Source organism: Nicotiana sylvestris, chromosome 8, assembly GCF_000393655.2.
Source record: "Nicotiana sylvestris chromosome 8, ASM39365v2, whole genome shotgun sequence".
Classification (NCBI taxonomy): domain Eukaryota; kingdom Viridiplantae; phylum Streptophyta; class Magnoliopsida; order Solanales; family Solanaceae; genus Nicotiana; species Nicotiana sylvestris.
The window spans coordinates 76,659,593-76,682,628 of NC_091064.1; the positions used below are offsets into that span (position 1 = coordinate 76,659,593).

Sequence of the window (23,036 nt, forward strand, 5' to 3'; positions counted from 1 at the left end):
ATCTGGAACATCAGAGGAGGAAATAATGATGAGTTTAAGAGAAATTTTCACGAGCTAATATCCACTCACCACCCTTGCATGGTCACCTTACTGGAAACAAGGATGACAAACCATGGATGCCTAATGAATGAATTTGGGTTTCCGGATATGATAAAGGTCATAGCAGAGGGACAATCAGGTGGCATGGTAGTGATGTGAGATACCAACTTCGTCCATGTCAACAATTTCGCCAAAAGAAACAATAAAATTCATGCACTACTTGAGGTAATCCCTTCTCAATATCCTTGGTTATTTACATCCATTTATGCTAGTACAAAGATTTCAAACAGAAATAATATGTGGGATAATGTCGCAAACATTTACGATAATTATAAAGGTGCTTGGTTACTAGGTGGAGATTTTAACGATGTTTTTGTAGCAGGTGACAAGTTAGGAGGTAACCCTATAAATAGAAGAAGGGCTGCCAAATTATGGAATAGGATTAATTATTGTAAGTTAATGGACCCGGGTTTTAAAGGTTGTAAATATACATAGTCAAATCATAATAAGATAAATAGTAACCGTATTATGGAAAGACTAGACAAGGTTCTAGCAAATGAAGATTGGTTACGGATATTTCCTAAGGCATCTGTAATTCACTTGCGTAAAACCCATTCGGATCATAATCCTATCCTTCTAGAACTAATTCCAAAACACATAACATCCTTTCCAAAACCATTCAGATTGGAATCTTATTGGTGTGGTCACCCCGAATTTGGTAACATTATTAATGAGTGTTGGCTGGACAACAATTTTGTTGTAGCCTCCAACAATTTTAGGAATTGTATTATTGAATGGAAAAATACAACCTTCGGAGACCTTTTTAAGAGAAAGAAAAAAAATCTTGGCAAGACTAACAGGGATTCAGAAGTCTAGATCTTATGGTCAAAGTATTTTTCTTAATAACCTATAAATTTTCCTCAAGTCTGATTACAACAATATCTTAAAAATCGAAGAAGACTTCTGGAAATTACGCTCTAGAATAAACTGGCTCAATGAAGGAGACACTAACTCAAAATTCTTCCACATTTGTGCCACCAACAATAGAAGAACTAATAAAATTGTATTTTTCAAAGATATTGAGGGTAACTGGATAGATGATCCTCAGAAAATCATGGATCACACCTACAATTATTTTAGGCAAATTTTCACTACTAGCCACATTTACTTTGACTGGTCAGCTATTACTAACCCTCCTAGCTTCAGATTTTGTAACTTGGTCTCCTTAGACAATCCTTTGTCCCAGTCGGAACTCAAAAATCAGTTTTTAATTTTAAACCTTTTAAATCACCCGGGTCAGATGGTCTCCATCCGTTCTTCTTTCAAAAATATTGGCAGTATTTAAGAACCTCTGTCACAAATCTTTGCCACAAAGCTTTTGAGACAGCCAAACTTCCAGAAGGGATAAATGAAACTTACCTCTACCTAATCCCCAAAATCCCTAATGCCAATAATCTGAAGAATTTTCGTCCTATTGGGTTTTGTAATACTATTTATAAAATAATCTCAAAAACCATAGCCAATAGACTAAAACCTTTTTTAGAAAACTTAATTTGCTCTTACCAGGCTAGTTTTCTCAAAGGAAGACGTAGTAGTGATAATGCTATTATAACTCAGGAATTGATGCGTAGAATGCACAAACAAAAAGGTGCTAAGGCTAACCTAGTTATGAAAATAGATCTAGAAAAGACTTTTGACCGGCTAGAATGGTCTTTTATTTATAGAACCCTTTGTCATTTTAATTTCCCTCCAAAAATCTCTACCTTAATTATGAATTGTATCACAACCAGCAAGATAGCTGTCTTAGTTAATGGTAGTAGGAGCGACTTCTTCTCTCCCAGTAGAGGCATTAGGCAGGGAGATACTTTATCTCCTTATATATTTATCCTTTGCATGGAGATGTTGTCCATCCAAATTAACCATCATGTAGATATTGGTACCTGGTCCTCCATCAATATAGGAAGGAATCAATGCCAATTATCCCACCTATTCTATGCGAATGACCTCACTCGAATGTGCAAGATTGATAAAAAAATCCCCTAATTCAATCCTCAATTGCCTGAACTCTTTTTGCAAATTGTTAGGCCAAAATATTAATTTGACAAAATCAAAAATCATTGTCTCCAAAAACTGCCCCATCAACACCTCAAAAGCTTGGTCTAAACTTTTTAATATAAAAATTAGTAATAGTTTTGGTAAATACCTGGATTTCCCAATTATAAATACGAAGCCTAGATCTTCTGATTACCAGTTCATCCTTGATAAAATGGCAAATAAAATGGCTTCCTGGAAATCAAATTTTCTTAGCATGGCAGGGAGGACAACCCTTGCAGCTGCATCTCTAAATAGTATTCCTAATCATATCATGCAGTATAGCTACCTGCCCACTAGGATCATCAAACACATTGATAAAATCCAGAAAAATTTCATCTGGGGTTCCACTATAAATTCAAAGAAAATTTACCTTGTATCTTGGGATACTTTGACTAAGGATAAGGAGAAAGGGGGTTTGACATCCATTCAGCTAAGAAAAACAACCTAGAGACCCTAACTAACCTTTCATGGAGACTCATACACAAACCCAAGCTTCCTTGGTCACAAATTCACCTCCCTTTATGGTTCATCCAAAAATTTGAAAACCTCTTCTTTTATTTGGAAAAGTGTAGTAAAAGGATGGGAGGTTTGCAACAAAGGTTTAAAATGGACCCCGCATACATACTCTTCCGTGAACATCAGGAAACGAATTGGATCCCAAAAACCTCTTTGCTAAGAAATCAAATAGTGGGTCCTCTCACTTTTCCCACGAGGAAGCTTAGTATCAAAGAGATTTGGTCTAATAATAAGTGGGACCTATCAAAAATCCCCTTTGAGCTCCCTCAGCATATTAAGAATGCCATCCTCTCTATTCATCCTCTCTAGAGTGGCCATGACACATGTTATTGGGAATTAACAGGAAATGGTATTTTCACAACAAAAACTTGCTATAAAGCAATCCAATCAAATGATATTAACTTGGTAGATTTTAATTGGATTTGGTACACTTAGTGCCCAAACAAGATACAATTTTTGCTGTGGAAATGCCTTCATAATAGGCTGCCCACGCGCTCATACTTAAATTATATAGGTTTGAAAATTGATCCTCTATGTCCAGTGTTTAAAAAGGAAGATGAAATCATTAAGCACATCTTCACAACTTGTACAACAGTTAAAAATTATTGGACTCCACTAGGTTTAAGTTCTTCTCCGGGACAAAAGGGCACTCACTGGATCCATAATATTAGAGACCTAAGATCCTCGACCCCTTCCCCTACCTTAAATGGGAGAAGCTTTTCCCATTCGTCATGTGGAGTATTTGGTTATATTGGAAAAATAACAACCACTCTAACATGACCCTCAATTTCAACTCTTCACATGCAATTTCTCTAGCTTTAGAGTATAATCTTCTCACTACAAAGGAACCCTTAACTGCCCAGTCCCATACTATTGAGGTCGCATGACACAAACCTCCTCCAAATTATTTCAAGCTAAACATAGATGGAGCCTTTAAAGAAAATACAAACATGGGAGGCATGGGTGAAGTATTCAGAGACCATAGGGGGGACTGGATAATGAGTTATCAACACTCCAGTCCCTCAAGCTCACCCCTTCAAACTGAATTGGAAGCACTAAAGGAAGGACTTACAATTGCTCTAACTCATGGTTATACACTATTGGTGGTGGAAACGGACGCAACAGAGGTTATCAAAATATTACATTCTAATTGTGTCCCTTACAACTCTACTATTGTTATTTGCAGGTGGTTAATGCACCAGATGAAGCAATCGAAGATTAACCATAATTTTCGGGAGGGAAACAAGGTATCTCACAGGATGGCTAAGGAAGCACTCAAGCATGCACGAAAACACCAACCTTTTGATAATACTGTCCCTTTTGTTCAAAATAACTTAGCAATGAATAAGTATGGTTATGTGTATTTGGTTAAAAACATTAGTACTAATGTGTGTTGTAGTGGCCAAAATGGGGAATTTGAATGTCCTTGAGGCCTGTAGTTTCGTTAATGATGTAACTATTGGTACTCCGTAATGTTTTAATATATTATCTTTTCCTGTCAAAAAAAAAAAAACAAAAAATATAGCTATTATTTCTGCATAAAACTTTTTGATGGGAAATTATTTTCCATGCCAAACAAGCTCAGTCACTAAGGGATGGGCATATTTCGGTCGGAACCGAATAAACCGATCGAACCGAATTTTTTTTATTTCGGTTTTGGTTATTCGGTTTGTTCGGTCGGTTTCGGTTTAAAATTTTAAAATTTCGATTTATTGGTTCGGTTTTCGATTATTAAGTTTTTTAGTTCGGTTAACCGAAAAACCGAATTATTAGCATATATGTTCTTTAAATTATATATAGGCTAAGCCCATAGGTAATAAATTAATACTATTAGGTCCAATATATCAAAGACTCAACCTATTTAAGTAAGTCCATCAACTTTCCAATCTTAAAGACTTTCAGTCTATTAAAACTTCCATAGCATATATGATAGATACCGGGAGAATTTCACACAGAGTTGTAATTTACACTATGTTTGAATTTTGTAATCCATAGTAGTGTGCAAAGTTTAGTCTATTTTTTTTTTCTATTAACACAATATTTCCAACAATTTCAAAGTTTTGGGAAAAATCAACAAATTCGCCGGTCATATTATTACATAGAAGGAGTCCAATATGATAATGTTCAAACCGAACTGAAATAACCAAACCGAAATTAAAAAAACCGAACTGAACCGAACTTATTTCAGTTTGGTTTCGATTACTACTTTTACGAACCCAAAACCGAATAGCCGAACCGAACCTGCCAAGAGTCATGCTAGTATTCTTACTTTCGTTTCGTGAATAGTAAATAGTTAAGTTAAAGCAAAATCCAAGAGTCAAGAAGAAAACCCTCCACTCGAATTTCAACTGTGTGTATGCACGGAAGAAAAGGATGCTGCGAGCTCCGACTCCAACCAGTCATTCAAATCAAGCCACACCAGAAATGGAGCAGCCGCCGCCGCCGCCGCCGCCGCCCCAGTTGAGGTCTTCTTCTTCCTCAGTTTTCAGAAGCCACCACCATCACTTTCATCCTTCTCGACCTGCCATCCTTGATCTCTTCAACCTCTACTTAGGACTGGTAATCTACCTTTAATTTCATATTTGCCCCCTTTTTTGAACAAATATCCCCCAAATTTGTTGCCTTTCTCTATTGCCTTTTTTCCCATTGTAAAGTTCAATCCCGCCAATTCACTGTTTCTCGCAGAAAAATTCTGGGCAAAAATCAGATGATTCTATTAGAGAACCTCCGTAAGTGTTGTCTTTTCTTTCTGACATGTAAAATTTGGCTGTAGTTTGAAGCACTATTTTGCGCATGAACTAAATATTTTTCATTGTTTATGAGTTTTATAAGCTTAACAGCTTAACTATATACATCTGTCTCCATATTATCTTAGGTAAAGGCAAGAAGTGGTGGGGGTGGGGGGAAGGTCTAATTACCACAGCTATTTAAATGAAAAAACTAGCTTATTTGATGCAGGCTATATATTATGCTTTCTTAGTCTTTCATGATTCCTTTTTATGAATTGGGGTTTGTTGGACTTGGTCCTCCATATATTCGGCATCTTATGCACCAAACATTTTATTTATTATCTTCCAGTCATATTTCATGTCACCGATTCATGAACACAGCAAAGAGGAATTGGAGGTGAGACTGAAGACATGGCAACATTAAGGTTTACCTTTTGGAGTTGCACAATGGCTTTACTAATTATCGGAGAAGAATAGGTTTATTATACCTGCAATCAACATCATTTCTTGCTTCTATTTAAGAAGAGGACAAAAAGAAATTGAGATTTTTGGTTTTTACGCATCTATGTCTCTCCAGTAGGGCTGTGCACGGATCGGATCGGATCGGATTTAGCATATTTCGGATTCGGATTTCGGATTTCGGATTCTGAAAAGGCCAATCCGAATCCGATCCGAATTAACATTGGATCGGATCGGATTTGAAACTTTGGATCGGATAAATTTTCGGATTGTCGGATCGGATTGTCAATTTTCAGAACTTGTTCGAAGTACATAAACAAATATTTCAGAACTTGAAATATGTGTTGTTGTTTTAACTTTGAACTTCGAAATTAAGTACTTAACATTGTTACATGTACTGAATGTAAACCAAACTGAAGTACATAACTGAGTACACAACTGACTGAACTGAATGTTCAATTTACAGTACAAAATGATTTAAACTGAATGTTCAATTTACAGTACACAACTGACTGAACTGAGTACTCATAAAAATTAATAATGCAACTGAGTTCAAAAATGCACAGCCCTAGTAACAATGTTCGAACTTAACAAAACAAAACAACAATCTGAAATTTACACAACTGGACAGTAAACCAAACTGAAGACCCCAAAACAAAACACAATCAATTGTCTTTCAAACCATATTTTCATAGCAAAATAAAACAAACCAAACTACTAAAGTCCCAACAGTTCTTTAACATATTACACATAACAAAAGAGTTCCAAGTTCCAAGTTTTGGGAAGCCGCAACAGTCAACACAAACCAGCAACTAGGCCAAATGTAGCTCTCAATCTCAGATTCTCAGTAGGACTGTGAGACCAGTTAAAAATCTGCAATTTCAAACAATACAAAGAGCATTTTCAGAGAAAGAAAAAGACAGCTCATGGTCCAGAAATACCTATATAATACAAAGAGCTTGTATAATGAAATACCTGAGAGCAAGTGTATAATGAATCAATACAAAGAGCATTTTCAGAGCAAGTGTATAATGAAATACTTGAGCTTGTACAACAAATGGAAAATCACTATATGTCGACAATGCAAGGCTCTCTTCCCGTATTCATAAATTCTGTATAATAAGATAGTAACACAAGAAATTAGTTTAGAAGTAATCTAAATAAACATACAAATAAAGTATACATTAAACACAAGTAATAAGATAGGCTTACCAGCTTCAAGTTGTTCAAGATTATCTAAATCTTCTTCAATTTTAATCGGAGTTGTTGATTCATTACGAAGCCAATCTTGGACACACACAAGAGCTTGAACCAATCTAGGAGTCAATGAACTCCTAAATGGATCAAGTATGCGTCCGCCGGTGCTAAAGGCTGATTCTGAGGCAACACTAGAAATCGGAATGGCTAGCACATCACGTGCCATCTCAGCAAGAGTGGGAAATCTAGGTGAGTTCAACTTCCACCACCCCAGAATGTTAAACTTTTCATGGTCTTCCTCAACATCTTCACCCAAATATTTATCTAACTCCGTTTTAGAATCAACTCCGCCACATTTCTTATGCTTCTTTAAATCTAGCATGAATTTTGAGAGCAATGATGAAGAAGATGGAGAAGATGGACCAGAACATGGAGAAGATGGACATGAACCAGAACCACCATTTTTCATTGCATACACATTAAACAAAGTATCCATGTATGTTTTCACATCCTCTTGTATTTTCAGACCTACTGTTTCTCCAAACATAGAACCAAGTGCAAATGAAAGAGTATTAAACTTATGGCGTGGATCAAGCACACATGAGATAAAAATCATTTTGTTCATCTTATGTGGATCCTCTCAATACTTGTCAAATTTTTCTTTCATATTCTTTGCCATTTCTCTCAAGAAAGCATCTTCATTTTGCATCAACTCTTTCAAAGAAGAATCAACAACACATATTTCAAGAAAGTGCTCATTAGACGTAATATAAAGTGTACCTGATACTTTCAAGGTGAGTTCATAAAAAATTTCCAGAAACTTCACAATACGTCTTACACTATCCCAATCACTACTTAAAAGTGGACCTGCAGGTTGTCCATCCTCACAAATGCAGTTAGAAATACATGACATCAAACCATAATCAATATCACAATACTTTGTAAAGGCTTCCTCATAAACTGTAGCAACCTTCAACATCAAATATGTGGAGTTCCACCTAGTAGGAACATCCAAGCACAATGATTTTTTAGAAGTTATCCTATCAAGATCACAACATTCTTTAAACTTTTTCCATCTTGCGGGAGATTGTCTAATGTACCTAACAGCTTGTCTTATTCGTTCAACAGACACACTCCCATCTCTCAACCCATCTTGAACAACTAGATTGATGATGTGAGCCATACATCTCACATGAACATGCTTACCTTCCATCAAGTTAGTGTTCCATCTAGTAAATTGCTTGGATAACTCTCTAACCATCACATCATTAGAACTCGCATTATCAACTGTCACAGTAAATACTTTATCCACTCCCCATTCAAGTAAACACTTTGCAATACCACTAGCTAAATCTTGACCTTTATGACTAGTAATTGGACAAAAATTCAATATCCTTTTATGTAATTTCCAATTATTGTCAATGTAATGGGCTGTAACACACATATAATTAATTCTTTGAATTGAAGTCCATGTATCAGTAGTAATACATATTCTCTGTTTTGATTCTTTAAGAATAGACTTCAAAGCAAGTCTAGCTTCATGGTAAATCTCAAGACAATCCCTAGTCATAGTAGTACGAGATGGAATATGAAATAAAGGTTGAAGACTTCTAACAAAGTCTCTAAATCCATCTTTTTCAACAGAAATAAAAGGAAGTTCATCTTTAATAATCATACGAGCTAAAGCCCTCCTACATGCCTCTTGATCAAATTTCCAAGGGATAACTGAAACATCACCTGTTAGACCTTGCGGCTGAAAACCTAATGTTGTCTGGCTACCTTCTGCCTTGTAGGGATTGGTCGGACATTTGGGAATATGCAATAACAAATTGCTTGTGCCGCTATGCTTAGTATCAGCTACATATTCTTCTGAACAAAACTTGCACCTCGCTTTTTTCACACCCTCGGAATCAGTGAACTTGTTGAAGTAGCGCCAAGCCATTGATCTTTCTTTAACCATTTTTCTTTTCTTCGAACCAGGTTCAGATTCAATGTTATTGGTTGTTGAATCTGAATCAGTTGAAGCATTACTTTCACCAACTGTTTCAACAATTTGAAGTTCATTCACTGTCTCTGTTTCGTTTTCCATCTACCAAAGGTCCAAAACAAACAAAAAAACCTAAATAAAATCAGAAATAGATGTTGTAATAGAAAAAAACCTAAATAAAATCAGAAATAAATGTTGTAATAAAATCAGAATAGAAAATGAAAGAGATAAAAAACAGAACATAAAGACAAATCGATACATACATAAAAATTGAAAAAACAGTATGAACCAATAGTAACTAATAGTGAAGAAGAAGATTACTTTACTGGCTTGGGACTTCGAGAGAACTTGGAGTTCACTACTTCACTGGCTTGAGAGTTGAGACTTCGAGACTGAGAGGACTGACTACTGAGTCACTGAGATAAAGAGTGAAGAAGAAGAGAGGCGGAACCGCGGAAGCTAAGGCGACTGAACTCTGAACTTCAGTGGCTTGAAGGGGCAACTGGCAACAATGAACTCTGAAGAGTGAACTGTGAAGTGAAGGTGAACTGTGACTCTGTGAGTGTGAAGTGGTGAACTAGTGTAAGTGAAGAGAGGCGGAAAAGAAGAACTGAAGAAGCATCAAGCTTCAAGCATCGATATAACCTAGGAAATAGGAATAGTATTTAGGGTAGTATAGTACTATTACTATAGTATACTTAACCAGTTAACCGGGTTAAGTTATTTAACCCTAAAATTTTAGGGTAGTATAGTATTTAACTATTTATATATAGGCCCATATAATTTCGGATTTCGGATCGGATCAGATTAAAATCATGCCAATCCGAATCCAATCCGAAAATCCGAAATTTTATAAAACATAATCCGTATCCAATCCGAAAATCCGAAATCCGAAAATCCGAAATAGATTATGTCGAATCGGATTTCGGATATCCGATCCAAATGCACAGCCCTACTCTCCAGGATAAACTAAATGGAACGGGTTCTAAAGTTACGGTTTAGGGGCGTTTTGGGAATTTGAAACTAGTTAACTCTTTCCTTTTCTTGTTTGGGTTTTGGGTTTTGGGGGGGGGACTGAATCCCATACTTACCTAATTCATCAACCATTCTGTTTTCATGGCAAGAGTACACAACATTATTTTTATTTCAGATGTTTAATCTTAGAAGCAAGTACAGATACTTAAATCTATAAATCTAGTAGAATCAGCAGGTGAGATTAAAATGTTGCTTCAAAAGTGAAAGAAGCAGCAGTCTTCGTACTTGAGGAGTCAAGTGCTTAGATGATTTGCTCATGTTTCATCTCATTGGATCTGACATTAAGCAATCATATATGTGGAACTTGAAGTTTCTTTTTAAAAGAGGAGAAAGTAGAAGATGGAAAATACTGCGATGTTATTGGATTGTATGGCTGACCATTTATATAGATATGTACAGCAGATGCAGCAACAAGATAAACTTGAAAAAGATAATACCTATCAGAAAAGAGCCTAAATAGGAGGAGAGAGTTACAACAAATTCCTAAAGATCAGTAACTATATAATAGATTTCTATAGTAGTAAGGAATCCTAGAGTAAGCAGTAATCAGCCGTTATTACGCCCCCGCAAGTTGGTGGTGTCAACAACACCCAACTTGGAAAATTGCTTGACAAACGAGCCTCTTGGAAGTGGTTTAGTAATTATATTTGCCACTTGATCAGCCGAGTGAAGGTGTTGAACTTCGATTTCCTTGTTTTGAACTTGTTCACGAACAAAGTGAAAGTCAATAGCAATATGCTTCATACGACTATGAAACACCGAGTTGGCGCAAATGTAGGTGGTACTGACATTGTCACAAAAGATCTAAGGAGTGGCTGATATACGGAAGCGAAGCTCATTGAGTAAACTTCTTAGCCAATTGGTCTCAGAGACAACCCGATATTCTACTTCTGTGGAGGAACGGGAAACAGATCTTTGCTTCTTAGAGGACTATGATATCGGAGAGCTGCCAAGGTAAACAACATAACCTGTAGTGGAGGTTTGATCAAGAGGATCTCCAGCCCAGTCAGAATCCGAGTAGACTAGAAGACCGATGGTCACGTTCTTTAGCAATTCGGAGACCAAACGAAGATGTCTGGTGAAGATACCGAAGGAGATGCTTCATGGCTGTCCAATGAGATATTAAGGGTTGGTGCATGGACTGTGAGAGTTTGCTAACATCAAAAGCAATGTCCGGACGTGTAAAGGAATGATAATGAAGTTTACCAATTATCCGCCGATAAAGAGAGCCATCTACTAGAGAATCTTCAGCAGATTCTGGGAAAACAACAGTAAAAGCCATTGGCGTTCGAACACCCTTGCAATTGTGCATATTAACTTCCTGTAATAGATCTGTTATGTATTTTTGTTGAGACAACAAAAGACCACCTGGATAAGAAAAGACTTCAACACCAAGGAAATAATGATGTGGACCAATATCCTTTAGTGAGAATCGGGTTGCAGGTTTTACATTAATGTTTTGAACACCACGAATTTGATTGCCCGTAACAATTATGTCATCAACATAAACTAGTATATAAGTAGTAAACTCAGAATTATGCATGATGAACAATGATGAATCAGATTGGGATTTAATAAATCCCGAAGTAAGAAAATAATTTTTGAGTTCAGTGTACCAGGCCCTTGGAGCTTGTTTAAGGCCATATATAGCTTTGTGCAGCTTGCAAACATGTGTAGGATGTGTAAAAGCTTCGAAACCAGGTGGTTGACACATATAGACCTCCTCGTCAAGACGACCTTGCAGGAAGGCATTATTGATATCGAGTTGACGGATGGGCCAACTCTGTTGTGTCGCAATTGCAAGAACGAGTCGAACAGTTGCGTGCTTTACCACAGGACTAAAAGTACATTGAAAATCAAGGCCAGGTCGTTGTGTGAACCCTTTGGCAACTAGGCGAGCTTTATACTTGTCAACAGAACCATCAGGATGATATTTAACTCGAAAAAGTCACTTACAATCCACCACATTTTTCGAAGGATCACATACCAGATCCTATGTCCGGTTCCGAACTAAGGCTTCAAATTCATTTTTCATAGCTTCATGCCAGTGTGGGACTTGTTGAGCTTGCTTAAAGGTTCTAGGTATGGAGGAAGTGGTTTGAACAACAGTGTGAAATTGTTTGGGCTTAAGGCTGTTGGTTTTAGACCGAGTAATCATATGATGAGTGGATGTCAATGTAGAGTCAGAGGCAACATGGAAGGTTGTGAGGCGATGGAAGGTGGGGCAGGTGGCGAGGAAAAAGGTTGTATCATAGGGTTCTGGGTCAAAGGTCTAGTGGACTTATTTTGGCGCTGGTAAGTGATTATTGTGGATTGAGGCTGAGCGTTTAAATGGGGAGAAGGGTGAACTGGTGAGGCAGAACGATTTGGTTGAGGGGAATCATGGCTGGCAATTGAGTTTGGGGTGGCAAGAGGAGGGGGCAGAAAAGATGTTGGAGAAGGAGAGGAAGTGTTAGATAAGTGAGAAACCGAATTACCTGAGACGGTGGCACCTGTTGGGGCAGAAGAAACGAGTGAGTGAGTGTCCACAGGCTGTTGTACATTCTGAGTAGGAAGCTCATAACAAACATTTGAACTCAAAGTATTATCCAATTGTGGTTGTTCAGTTGAACAAATCTCCCAAGATACATTTTTTATTGAGTGTAATTTTCAAATGGGAAAAAATATTTTCAAATGGGAACTGATTTTCCAGAAGTAAGGCATCACGTGATAAATAAATTTTGAAAGTTAAAGGATCAAAACATTGATGGCAGTAATGTTTATTTGAAAATCCTAAATAAACACATGGTGTCGAACGAGGCTCTAATTTATTTTTGGCATATGATTTGAGCCATGGATAACACAAGCATCCAGATACTTCAATAGAGTCATACTTGGGCATAGTTTGAAATAAAATTTCAAAGGGGCTCTTATGTTGAAGATTGGGTGTAGTGAGCCTGTTTATTAAGATAAACAGCTTGTTGACAGGCAAAATTCCAAAAGTGTGAGGGTAAAGATGCTTGGTGCAACAAGGTTCTAGCAGTTTCAATAACATGTCGGTGTCGTTTTTCGACTAGGGCAACTCTTTGCGGAGTATACGGTGGTGACATTAAGTGTTCTATGCCATGTGTTTTGAGATAGGACTGTAAACATTGAAATTCACCACCACCGTCGGTGTAAAGAGATTGAATTTTGGTGTTGAATTTGCGTTCAAACAATGGACGCAAAGTTTGAAAAACTTCAAGCGTTTCATTTTTTGATTTCAAAGTGAACGACCACATGTATTTTGAAAATTGGTCGACAAATAACACATAATATCTTCTTTTATCAATTGACAAAATCGGAGACAGACCCCATAAATCGCTATAAAGGATTTGAGTGGCTTGTTACTTTGTAATGAATTTTCGGAAAAATCAACCAGTGCATTTTATTTGAATAACAGGAATTACAAATGGAACTAGCTTTAGGATCTGAAACAGGAAGGGAAAAATTATTCAAGATAGTATTTAAAATGCGACGACTAGGATGACCTAAATGCCGATGCCACAGGTGAATTGGAACAACCACATTGCATTGAGGAGGACGATGTGCACAACCCGGTGGCCACTCGTACAACCCATCTTTGTTCTGCCCGTGAAATAGAGATGCCCCCGTACTCAGATCCTTCACAAGATAATGAACAAGAAAGAATTCAATGGATGAATGATTATCACGAAAAAACTTAGAAACAGAAATAAGGTTACTTTTTATGGCAGGAGAACATAAGGTATTGAGAAGTTTAAAATTATGATTTGAAGCACTTATTTTAGAGTTACCAGTGTGGGATATTGGTATGGTGTTACCATTGCCCATAGTTATCTCTTCGGTGCCGTGGTAATCATGTACCGTGGTTAGGCTTTGAGCATCAAATGCAATATGATGAGTGGCTCCGCTGTCCACGATCCACGGGGTCTGTTGAGGAGAAAAACGAGCAGCAAAGTTTGCCCGAGCTTGCAGATGATCATGTGACTGCAATCTGCATACTCTAGCAGAATGACCTACACGATCACATAATTGGCTGCGAAGGTTTTTGTCAAAGGGCTGCTGCTGGTTGTTTCTTCGGGGGCGCCATGGTTGTGTTTGCCATTGCTGATTGTTGGCAGGTGCATTTGGACCTGGACGGCGATTGTTGGAGTTAGGATTATTACCCTGACGAGGAGGAGTTGGTGTAGTCTTTTGTGCTACAGCAGCGGTAATAGGTGTGGATAACGGCTTCTTGTCTTCCTCGTGCTTTAGGAAAAGCTCATGATCCAGAAGCTTTTCATAAAGCTCTTCATAGGAAATTGTAGAATCCCGAGCACGAATGGCAGCAGAGAGTTCGCGAAATTCAGATCCGAGTCCACTAAGTATTTTGACGATGAGTTCGGTGTTTGATACAGGGGCACCAGCAGTTGCAAGTTCATCATAGATCGATCGAACTTGATGAAGATAATCGGTGACCGGACGAGAGTCTTTAGTGAGGCGAGCCAATCGATCTCGCAAGCTGAAAATTCTTGTTTGAGATTTGTTCGCATACGCAATATGCAAAGCATCCCAGGCAGCTTTGGGGGAGACTACAACCGCAACAGTAGGGGCAAGTGTAGGATCAACAGAGGCCAAGATAGTATTTTAAATTAACTGTTCTTGGCGATACCAGGGAACAAATGCAGGGTTATCCACATCTTGATTGTTTTGAGAGATGGTGCGTGTAAGGGCAGGGATGGAGCCATCGAGATGCCCATAGAGATTGTGGCCACGCATAAGCATTGAAACTTGAGCTTTCCACAGATAGTGACTGCCAGTTAATTTTTTGGGCAGTTGCATAAGGGGATTGAATTGGACAATAGTAATGGCGTTGTTGACTCCATCAGCATTTGTCACAAAAATATTGGCGGCCATTTGAGTGGTTGGGCTAGTAAGCGGGAAAAAAAAATAGAGGATCGACTCGTGGGAGTTTAGTGTCGCTCTGATACCATAAAAGAGAAGAAAGTAGAAGATAGAAAATACTGCGATGTTATTTGATCGTATGGCAGACCATTTATATAGATATGTACAACAGATGCAGCAACAAGATAAACTTGAAAAAGATAATACCTATCAGAAAAGAGCCTAAATAGGAGGAGAGAGTTACAACAAATTCCTAAAGATCAGTAACTACAAAATAGAATTCTACAGTAGTAAGGAATCCTAGAGTAAGTCAGCCGTTATTACTTTTAAGCATGAAAGGACAGGATTCTTTTTAATTTTGTGAAAAAAAATGTGATGACTATAGGCTTATGAAGTTATGTTTTGTCGCACTTGGTAACTGGCATAATGTGATCTTTAATTATCCTTCTCTTCTCTTTTCAACTTCCAAACCTGTGCATATCTGCTCTATGATGCCAAAAGTCTTATAATTGATTGCACTGATTAAAAAAGAAAGGAAGTCTTATGATTGATTGCTTATGCAAGCATTATACAGGAACAAGACACAAAAGCGAGTAACTGCTCTTAACAGAGAGCTTCCTCCACGAAATGAGCAATTTGTCTTAGATTTTGGACAGCTGCAGAGCCAATTTGCTGTAAGTTTTTTCACTTGGAAAATAATTGCTCCGTTAGATACTTACGTCTTTTATCTTCTATGTGTTACATCTGATAAAATCTGTGTCTTACATGTTATCCCAGGACCAGGAACAACTGCGTGCGGTGGCAGAATCTGTTCTTATTTCTCTGGTTATTCAGTGCAGCAGTCACGCACCTCATGCAGAATTTCTTCTCTTCGCCATATGCAGTTTGTCTAGTATAGGATACATAAACTGGGATACCTTCTTGCCTTCTCTTCTTTCCTCAGTTTCATCTACGGAGATATCCGCAAGTCAGGGCAATCAGCCATCTGGTGCGGTCTCTTCTGCTAATTTAACACAGTCTGGATTGCTGCCATCTTCCGCCGCAGTAGCGAGTACCTCTAATTTTCATTCATCAAATCCTGCATCTCCTTTGCCCACTGTCCATGGTATTGGGTCCCCTGTTCAGTCAGCAGCTGAACCATCATCTTCTGCTGCTTTGTCTCCCATGAAGTCTTCTGATATTAATGGCACTAGCCAACAGTCCATCGCAAAAGTGAATTTGTTGACAAGGGATAGTGCTGCAAGCAGTCTGCGACAGATATGTTGCAAAATTATTTTAAGTGGTCTAGATTCTAGTCTTAAGCCAGGAACACATGCCGAAGTTTTCCACCATATGTTGAACTGGTTGATTTATTGGGACCAAAAGTTACATGGTGTTGATGAATTTGATAGTGCAAAATATTGGAAACCAGATAAGGCCCTAATTGAGTGGCTACACAGCTGTTTAGATGTTATTTGGTTGCTGGTAGAGAATGATAAATGCCGCATACCTTTTTATGAACTTCTCCGGAGTGGGTTGCAGTTTCTAGAAAACATCCCAGATGATGAAGCTCTGTTCACACTTATTTTGGAGATCCATCGGAGGCGAGATATGATGGCTATGCATATGCAAATGTTGGATCAACACCTTCACTGCCCTACATTTGGGACCCCTCGACTTCTGCCTCAAGCCACTGCAAATTCGTCCGGTGAAGCAGTTACTAATATGAGATATTCACCAATTACATATCCTAGTGTGCTTGGGGAACCACTGCATGGAGAGGTATGTATATGTGATATCTTATTAGAAACATGTTAAAATACTGTGTAGAGGCTTACTGATAAAAATGTGAATAGAAAAAAAGAAATGTTTATAGGGAATCTGTTTGCTTGAGAATGAAGGAGCAGGTGAGACATCTTCCAGACTGAAAGAACATTTTAACATCAATTTTCAGCAGTCCTCTTAGTCTCCTTAACATCAACAATAATATATGTTCTATCTATGATAGAAAATTCATATACAACTTTGTTTTCTGCCAGTCTTTAGTCGAAGAAGGATAGTAGCGTTCTAATGTGCTTCAATTATTTTTGACAAAATGGTTTTGGTCCCTATGATATCAAAAAGAAAAAAAAAGAAGAAATTCTAGAACATCACTGTAGTGCAATGAAAGTAACAAACCATCGGCTACTAGACAAAGAAATAGTTTGGGTTGGACATACATCAGAATGAATAGTCATAAACGGAGTTGTGCTTCTATTCACACGCATCACAGGACAAAGATTCAAATCGAGTCCTTGAAAACAAATCGGGTTATAACTTCTTCAAAACAAAGAATGATGGGTGTCCTAACTGTCTATGCTGTTATATTATTTCTTGGTTGACATCCTTATTTTCCCCAAAAAAGGCTTGACTAGTGTTTTGAGTCACATCTAATATATACAAGTCATCACGCAATCTACCATTGCCAATCCTTTTCCCCGTTTGAAGATCCTGAAAAATACAATGATCGGGAAAGAACTCGATTTTGCAATTTAGAGCTTTGGTGATGGCACTAACAGATAAAAGATTGATAGGGAACTCGGGAACATGGAGCACGGATGATAGTTTAATATTAGGAGTACAAATGACAGAACCTGTTCCAGAGATAGGTGTTAATGAACCATTGGCTATTTTAACATTATCTCTTTTGGGACACGGAGAATAGTTTTGAATGTCTTTAGAAGAGCCTGTCATGTGTCTATTTGCACCATAATCGACAATCCAAGAATTAAAGTAATCAGCAAAGGCAGTACCTGGTTGCACATGATTGGATGTGACAACATTAGCAGAGTCAAGTTTGGCTAGGAGGCGACGTAGAAGCTTAATTCATCCGAAGACAAGATTTCTCCAGAAACCGTCTCCTTGAATGTCTCCATATTTCAGCCCAATCAGAAGGAGTTTGTGTTGCGGACAACCAACAAGAGAGAAAACTCGACCTATTTGATAAAAAAGGAACCCTAGTGCTGCGAGGGAGATAACTCACCTCAAAAAGGCAGCAATAGCTCTGATACCATGTAGATTTTGAGAAGAAGAAAATGCTTCTTGTATTTATGTGTATGTTTACATCCCATGAGCAAGGGAATTTATACAAAGCTCCTAATGCTAATTAAGGAAATAAAATAAATCTATACAACCAATCCAACTATCAAATCAAATCAAATAAAATCAGATCTCCTAAATATAATCAAATCTTCTGAAATCATGCTAATCAACACTCCTAAATCAAGTTTCCTTGAATCATGCTAATCAACAGTTATTTTCCGGCGGGGTTTGCTGGGGTTTGATTGCCGGAGGGTGTAGGACCCTGTAGTGGTGTTGGTTTTAGCACACCACTGAGGAAAACGTAGGTGACGCAATAACAGCCCTAGAAGTCGCCGGAAATTGATGCGCAACGACTGTCTGGCGGAGTTCTCTTTCCCAGATGTTTCTAACGCTCTATATCATGTGAGAAGTATAGCACGGAAAAGTTTTACTAATTATGTCTAAAGTGTTGTACAATGTCCTATTTATATACAATGATTACATAATAATAGGTATCTATTTCCCGATATGGGACACTATACATTACTAACTATTTAACAATTTATCTGTCATTTCTCTCTACTATTTAACCTTGTTTCATATTCCTAGTGGTATACTTTCTTGCCTAATTAAGAATTCTTTAAGCAATCCTTGCTTTGGTACTTCTGGCGATACTGTTGTTGTACGTACCAGGGAGTGTTTAGATGATTAAATTTTCACAATAAGGGCCTTGTTTTGTTAGTTTCTTTTGTGTGTCCATCTCAAGTTATTTACTATTAATACTTTAGTTCATAAGAGCTACTGACGTCGCTTGAGAGAATTCTCTTTTGCAAGGCATGGATGATATAGGAGACTATATTGCAAACTAAGAATTTTTGCTTGCAAATCTAAAGAAGGGACAAGTCTTTTTATTTTTTTTTGGGGTGGGGAGGATTTGAGTCCCTATGAATAAAAAATTCAGAAAACACACTCATTGTGTGGGAACTGCTTGTACTGTTAGCTTTGGGAGTCGGACTATTATTATTATTATTATTATTATTATTATTATTATTATTATTATTATTATTATTATTATTATTATTATTATTATTACGGCTACTACTTTCTCTTGATACCGGTGATGTCCAAGCCAGCTTGGACGCACTTCCATTTTTTCATCTGGTACGTGCTATCTCCCCATAAGTAGAGGTATAGGGTAACTTTTCCCACCAAGGCTTAGGCAAACGGGAAGAAATCACCAAGTGTTTTTGATTCGAATCGTGGTCTCCCATTTTTTTTTTCCGTTTCACTTTATTGACCAGTAGGCCACATCCTTGGGTGCCCTTTGGAGTCAGATTATCTGTGGCTTAGGTTAATGAAAAGATAGTACAGGCAGCAACCAAGTGAACTGTATGCTATAGCTAGTGTTACCCATTCAAGTCCTTGCAAATCACATTTACATTTTCCTCATAATCTTTAGGACGGGGGTTCTAGGTGATAGTGATATACAGAAATCAAGTTACAACTCTTTATCTTATACACTTAGTCGAATCAGATTGTTAAATCATATTGGAGGCATATTCATGTATGCTGAGCTACTTATCTCAGTCAGAAGTGCTGCATCGGAAACGATGTCTGACCAAGAGATGAAATATGTAACTCGAGCTCCAAGGCCAGTTTCAATCTGCTTGAAACAATTATAGCATATAATGCATGTATCAGTTTTATCTATTTGTTTGTGCTAATGTTTATCTGTATATCGCCAGACCTTTATGTATCTTACATCGACCAGTGGTTATATCTTGAGGATATTCTGTCACTTGTGCAAAAGCTGATCTGTAATGCCTCTCTTTTATAGTTAAAAGAATCTTGGTGGTGCGTAAACTTACTTGCATTTATTTGGAAATAGGATCTTGCAGCATCCATTCAAAAAGGGAGTCTGGATTGGGAGCGAGCTTTGCGTATTCTAAAGCATGCTCTTTGTAACACTCCATCACCAGACTGGTGGAGGCGTGTGCTTCTCGTGGCTCCCTGTCACAGGCTTCATGCCCAGGCTCCAACTCCGGGTGCCGTTTTTACATCGGAAATGGTTTGCGAAGCAGCGATTGAAAGAATTGTTGAATTATTGAAGTTGACTAATTCAGGCAACATTCTCAAACTTCAAACTCTGCCTGAGATTGTGTTAGCAATTGCCAAATTTGTACTCTGTTTTTCCCCTTCTCTTTCTTATGATGTTATTATCAATATTACTAGTTGGTTAGAGTATTTCCAACATGATGCTTACCTTTTATATTCTGATTAAAAGAGTTGTAATATTTATTGTCTTGTGCAAGTAAATCATGTTAATCTGATACAGAACAAAAAGTACTGCTTTCCACAGTTGATTCAGAAAGGTCTATCCAAGGGCATGGCATAAAGCAAAGTGCCGATGCTTTGAAAGAAAAGTACAAGAAAACCTGAAAGTTTTTTCCAAAATTGTTGCGCTATATCGGTTTATCTTGTCTAACTTTGACAATAAAATGTGCTGCTTGGTGTTTGCTGTGGGTGAGAAGTTAGAACTGTTCTCCTGGATGTGTGCCTCTAAGGAAAGGCCCTCTTGCATGCTTGGTCGCATAATATGTTCGCTCTTAGATAATGTGTGTTTAGTTAGTATATTGTTAACTTTAATGATTTACTCTGCTTCCTCGTAAGTGCTTTCCACCTTTGTAATGGACTTAGTTTGATAGCTTTTATTTGTTCTTCTTACTTTCTGCAGAAATCAATTGCTGGCAGGAGTGGCTTATCTTCTCAGATATATTCTTTTTTCTCGTGAAAAGTGGATGCGTTGATTTTGTGGAGTTTGTGGACAAGTTAGTATTGCGACTTCAAGAGGGCGATCAACAAATACTTAGGACGAACCATGTTACGTGGTTACTTGCACAAATTATTCGGGTTGAACTAGTGATGAATGCTTTAAATACAGACTCAAGAAAGGTTTTCCATCTTCACTTTATACTGATCACTTTTTTAAGATAAAGAGGACATACACTGGTTGTACTTTAATACAATCGTTTTGTAGCAACCTTGATGTTTTTGGTGGTTGATTTTTTTTTTCTTCATATTTATCTGTCTCTGGTTTTCGAGATTTCCTAAAGAATGATCGCGTAGTGGAAATGGCCCTCCACCATGGGGTGGTTCCAGTCACCAAGGGGGCAAGTTGGAAAAGCCGCTGTTGGCTCCTTGGGAAGTTTTGTGGGGGGTGGGGGTTGAAGTGTACCATAATTTAAAAAGAAAATTCCTCCTCCGGATGCAGAACCAGAAATCCGTCATTGGCAGTTCTTTTCATGTTTAAAAGCATTAGTATCTCAATCTTCTTGTACCTTTTTATTTTTAATTTTCTTCTTCCCGCAATTCATTAAGATATAACTTTGAGTAATTAAAGTAAGTTTTTGATGTTTGAGCCAATTGTAATATCTTTTTGGTGACTCTCACAATTTGCTGTTAGGTGGAGACAACCAGAAAAATTCTTTCGTTCCATAAAGAGGAGAAAAGCTCTGATCCCAATAATCCTCAAAGTATCCTACTTGATTTCATTAGCAGTTGTCAGAACTTGCGCATTTGGACACTAAATACAGCAACAAGAGAATACTTGAATAACGAGCAGCTACAAAAGGGAAAGCAAATTGATGAATGGTGGAGACAGGTTAACAAAGGTAATCCTTTCATTTAACTGTACCAGTTTAAAACATGTTCGTTCATTTCACAACAGATTTTAGATTCAACAAATAATGTGTAAACCAACAACACATCTATTGCCTCTCCCCTCCTCTATATTGGCTGCTTTTGTTTTTTGATGTTAAGGTCATTATTTCTTCTCTTTTGGGTCATTATTAATTTCATGTTTTTTCTTCTAATCTTACCAATTCCACCAAAACAATGAAAATGGACTGTGAGCACAGATAACTAGTCAAAACAATAATGCCACTTCTATTGTATTCAAGTTATTAAGGTGTTAAGACTTTTGGAATTAGTGTGGCTGAAATCATTTTGCTGAAGGGTTATATCTGATCACCACAAACCTAGGAAGATTCAAGGAAATTGAATTTGAATTATTTAACCCACAAGAACTCCTTGAAACAGGTAGAAAAGCAATAAAAGGGATAGATGGATTAGGAACTAGGCTTGAACGAATACAAGAACTCAACTATAGATTAGTTGAACCCGTGCAAACACTACAATAATCACTAATCAAAGGACAGAAGAAAAAAAGGATCAAATCAGATAATGAATGCAATTAGTAAACCCAAGGTCATCATTCCAACCCAAGGTCATCATTCCCTTTGGTTTTCACAACCAAAAAATTATTCTGAAGGTTTACAAGAAGATCAAAAAATAAGAGATTGTATCAAGAATTATGTACAAAAGAATATGAGAACGTCCTCTGGCGTCGAGGGAATTGCACGTATAGAGATTCAAAAAAGAATCGATCTGATCCAGGTCATAATCTTTATGGGATTCCCAAAATTATTAATAGAAAGTCGACCGCGCGGAATCGAAGAATTACAAACGACCTTACAAAAAGAATTTCATTGTGTAAACCGAAAACTGAACATTGCTGTCACAAGAATTGCAAAACCTTATGGAAACCCTAATATTCTTGCAGAATTTATAGCTGGACAATTAAAGAATAGAGTTTCCTTTCGAAAAGCAATGAAAAAGGCTATTGAATTAACAGAACAAGCAGATACAAAAGGAATTCAAATACAAATTGCGGGGCGTATCGACGGAAAAGAAATTGCACGTGTCGAATGGATCAGAGAAGGTAGGGTTCCCCTACAAACGATTCGAGCGAAAATTGATTATTGCTCTTATACAGTTCGAACTATCTATGGAGTATTGGGCATCAAAATTTGGATATTTCTAGACGAGGAATAATTTTACTACTTGTCTTTCCCTTCTATCCAATGATTGAACAAAAAAAGACAAATTCATTCTTTTTCTAATCAATCAAGGGAAACATTTCTAATTCTTAATTCTATAAGGTTGAATAAAAATTCGATTGACCATTTGATATAATTGCTATGCTTAGTGTGTGACTC

At 37.4% G+C, this 23,036-nt stretch overlaps 1 protein-coding gene across 2 annotated transcripts in view; it reads left to right on the forward strand.

Moving 5' to 3' along the window:
• The first annotated feature begins 4,956 nt into the window (after positions 1 to 4,956).
• The window catches only part of LOC104219060 (mediator of RNA polymerase II transcription subunit 23), an 85,322-nt gene continuing 67,242 nt past the window's right edge, over positions 4,957 to 23,036 (forward strand). For both annotated transcript variants that reach the window (XM_070152820.1, XM_070152821.1), the window contains exons 1-7: positions 4,957 to 5,208; positions 5,335 to 5,378; positions 15,515 to 15,614; positions 15,718 to 16,701; positions 19,868 to 20,102; positions 20,714 to 20,931; positions 21,443 to 21,650. In XM_070152820.1, the coding sequence (XP_070008921.1) occupies positions 5,023 to 5,208; positions 5,335 to 5,378; positions 15,515 to 15,614; positions 15,718 to 16,701; positions 19,868 to 20,102; positions 20,714 to 20,931; positions 21,443 to 21,650 (1,975 nt within the window). In that variant the 5' untranslated portion in view covers positions 4,957 to 5,022. The remainder of the gene's footprint in view (positions 5,209 to 5,334; positions 5,379 to 15,514; positions 15,615 to 15,717; positions 16,702 to 19,867; positions 20,103 to 20,713; positions 20,932 to 21,442; positions 21,651 to 23,036) is intronic.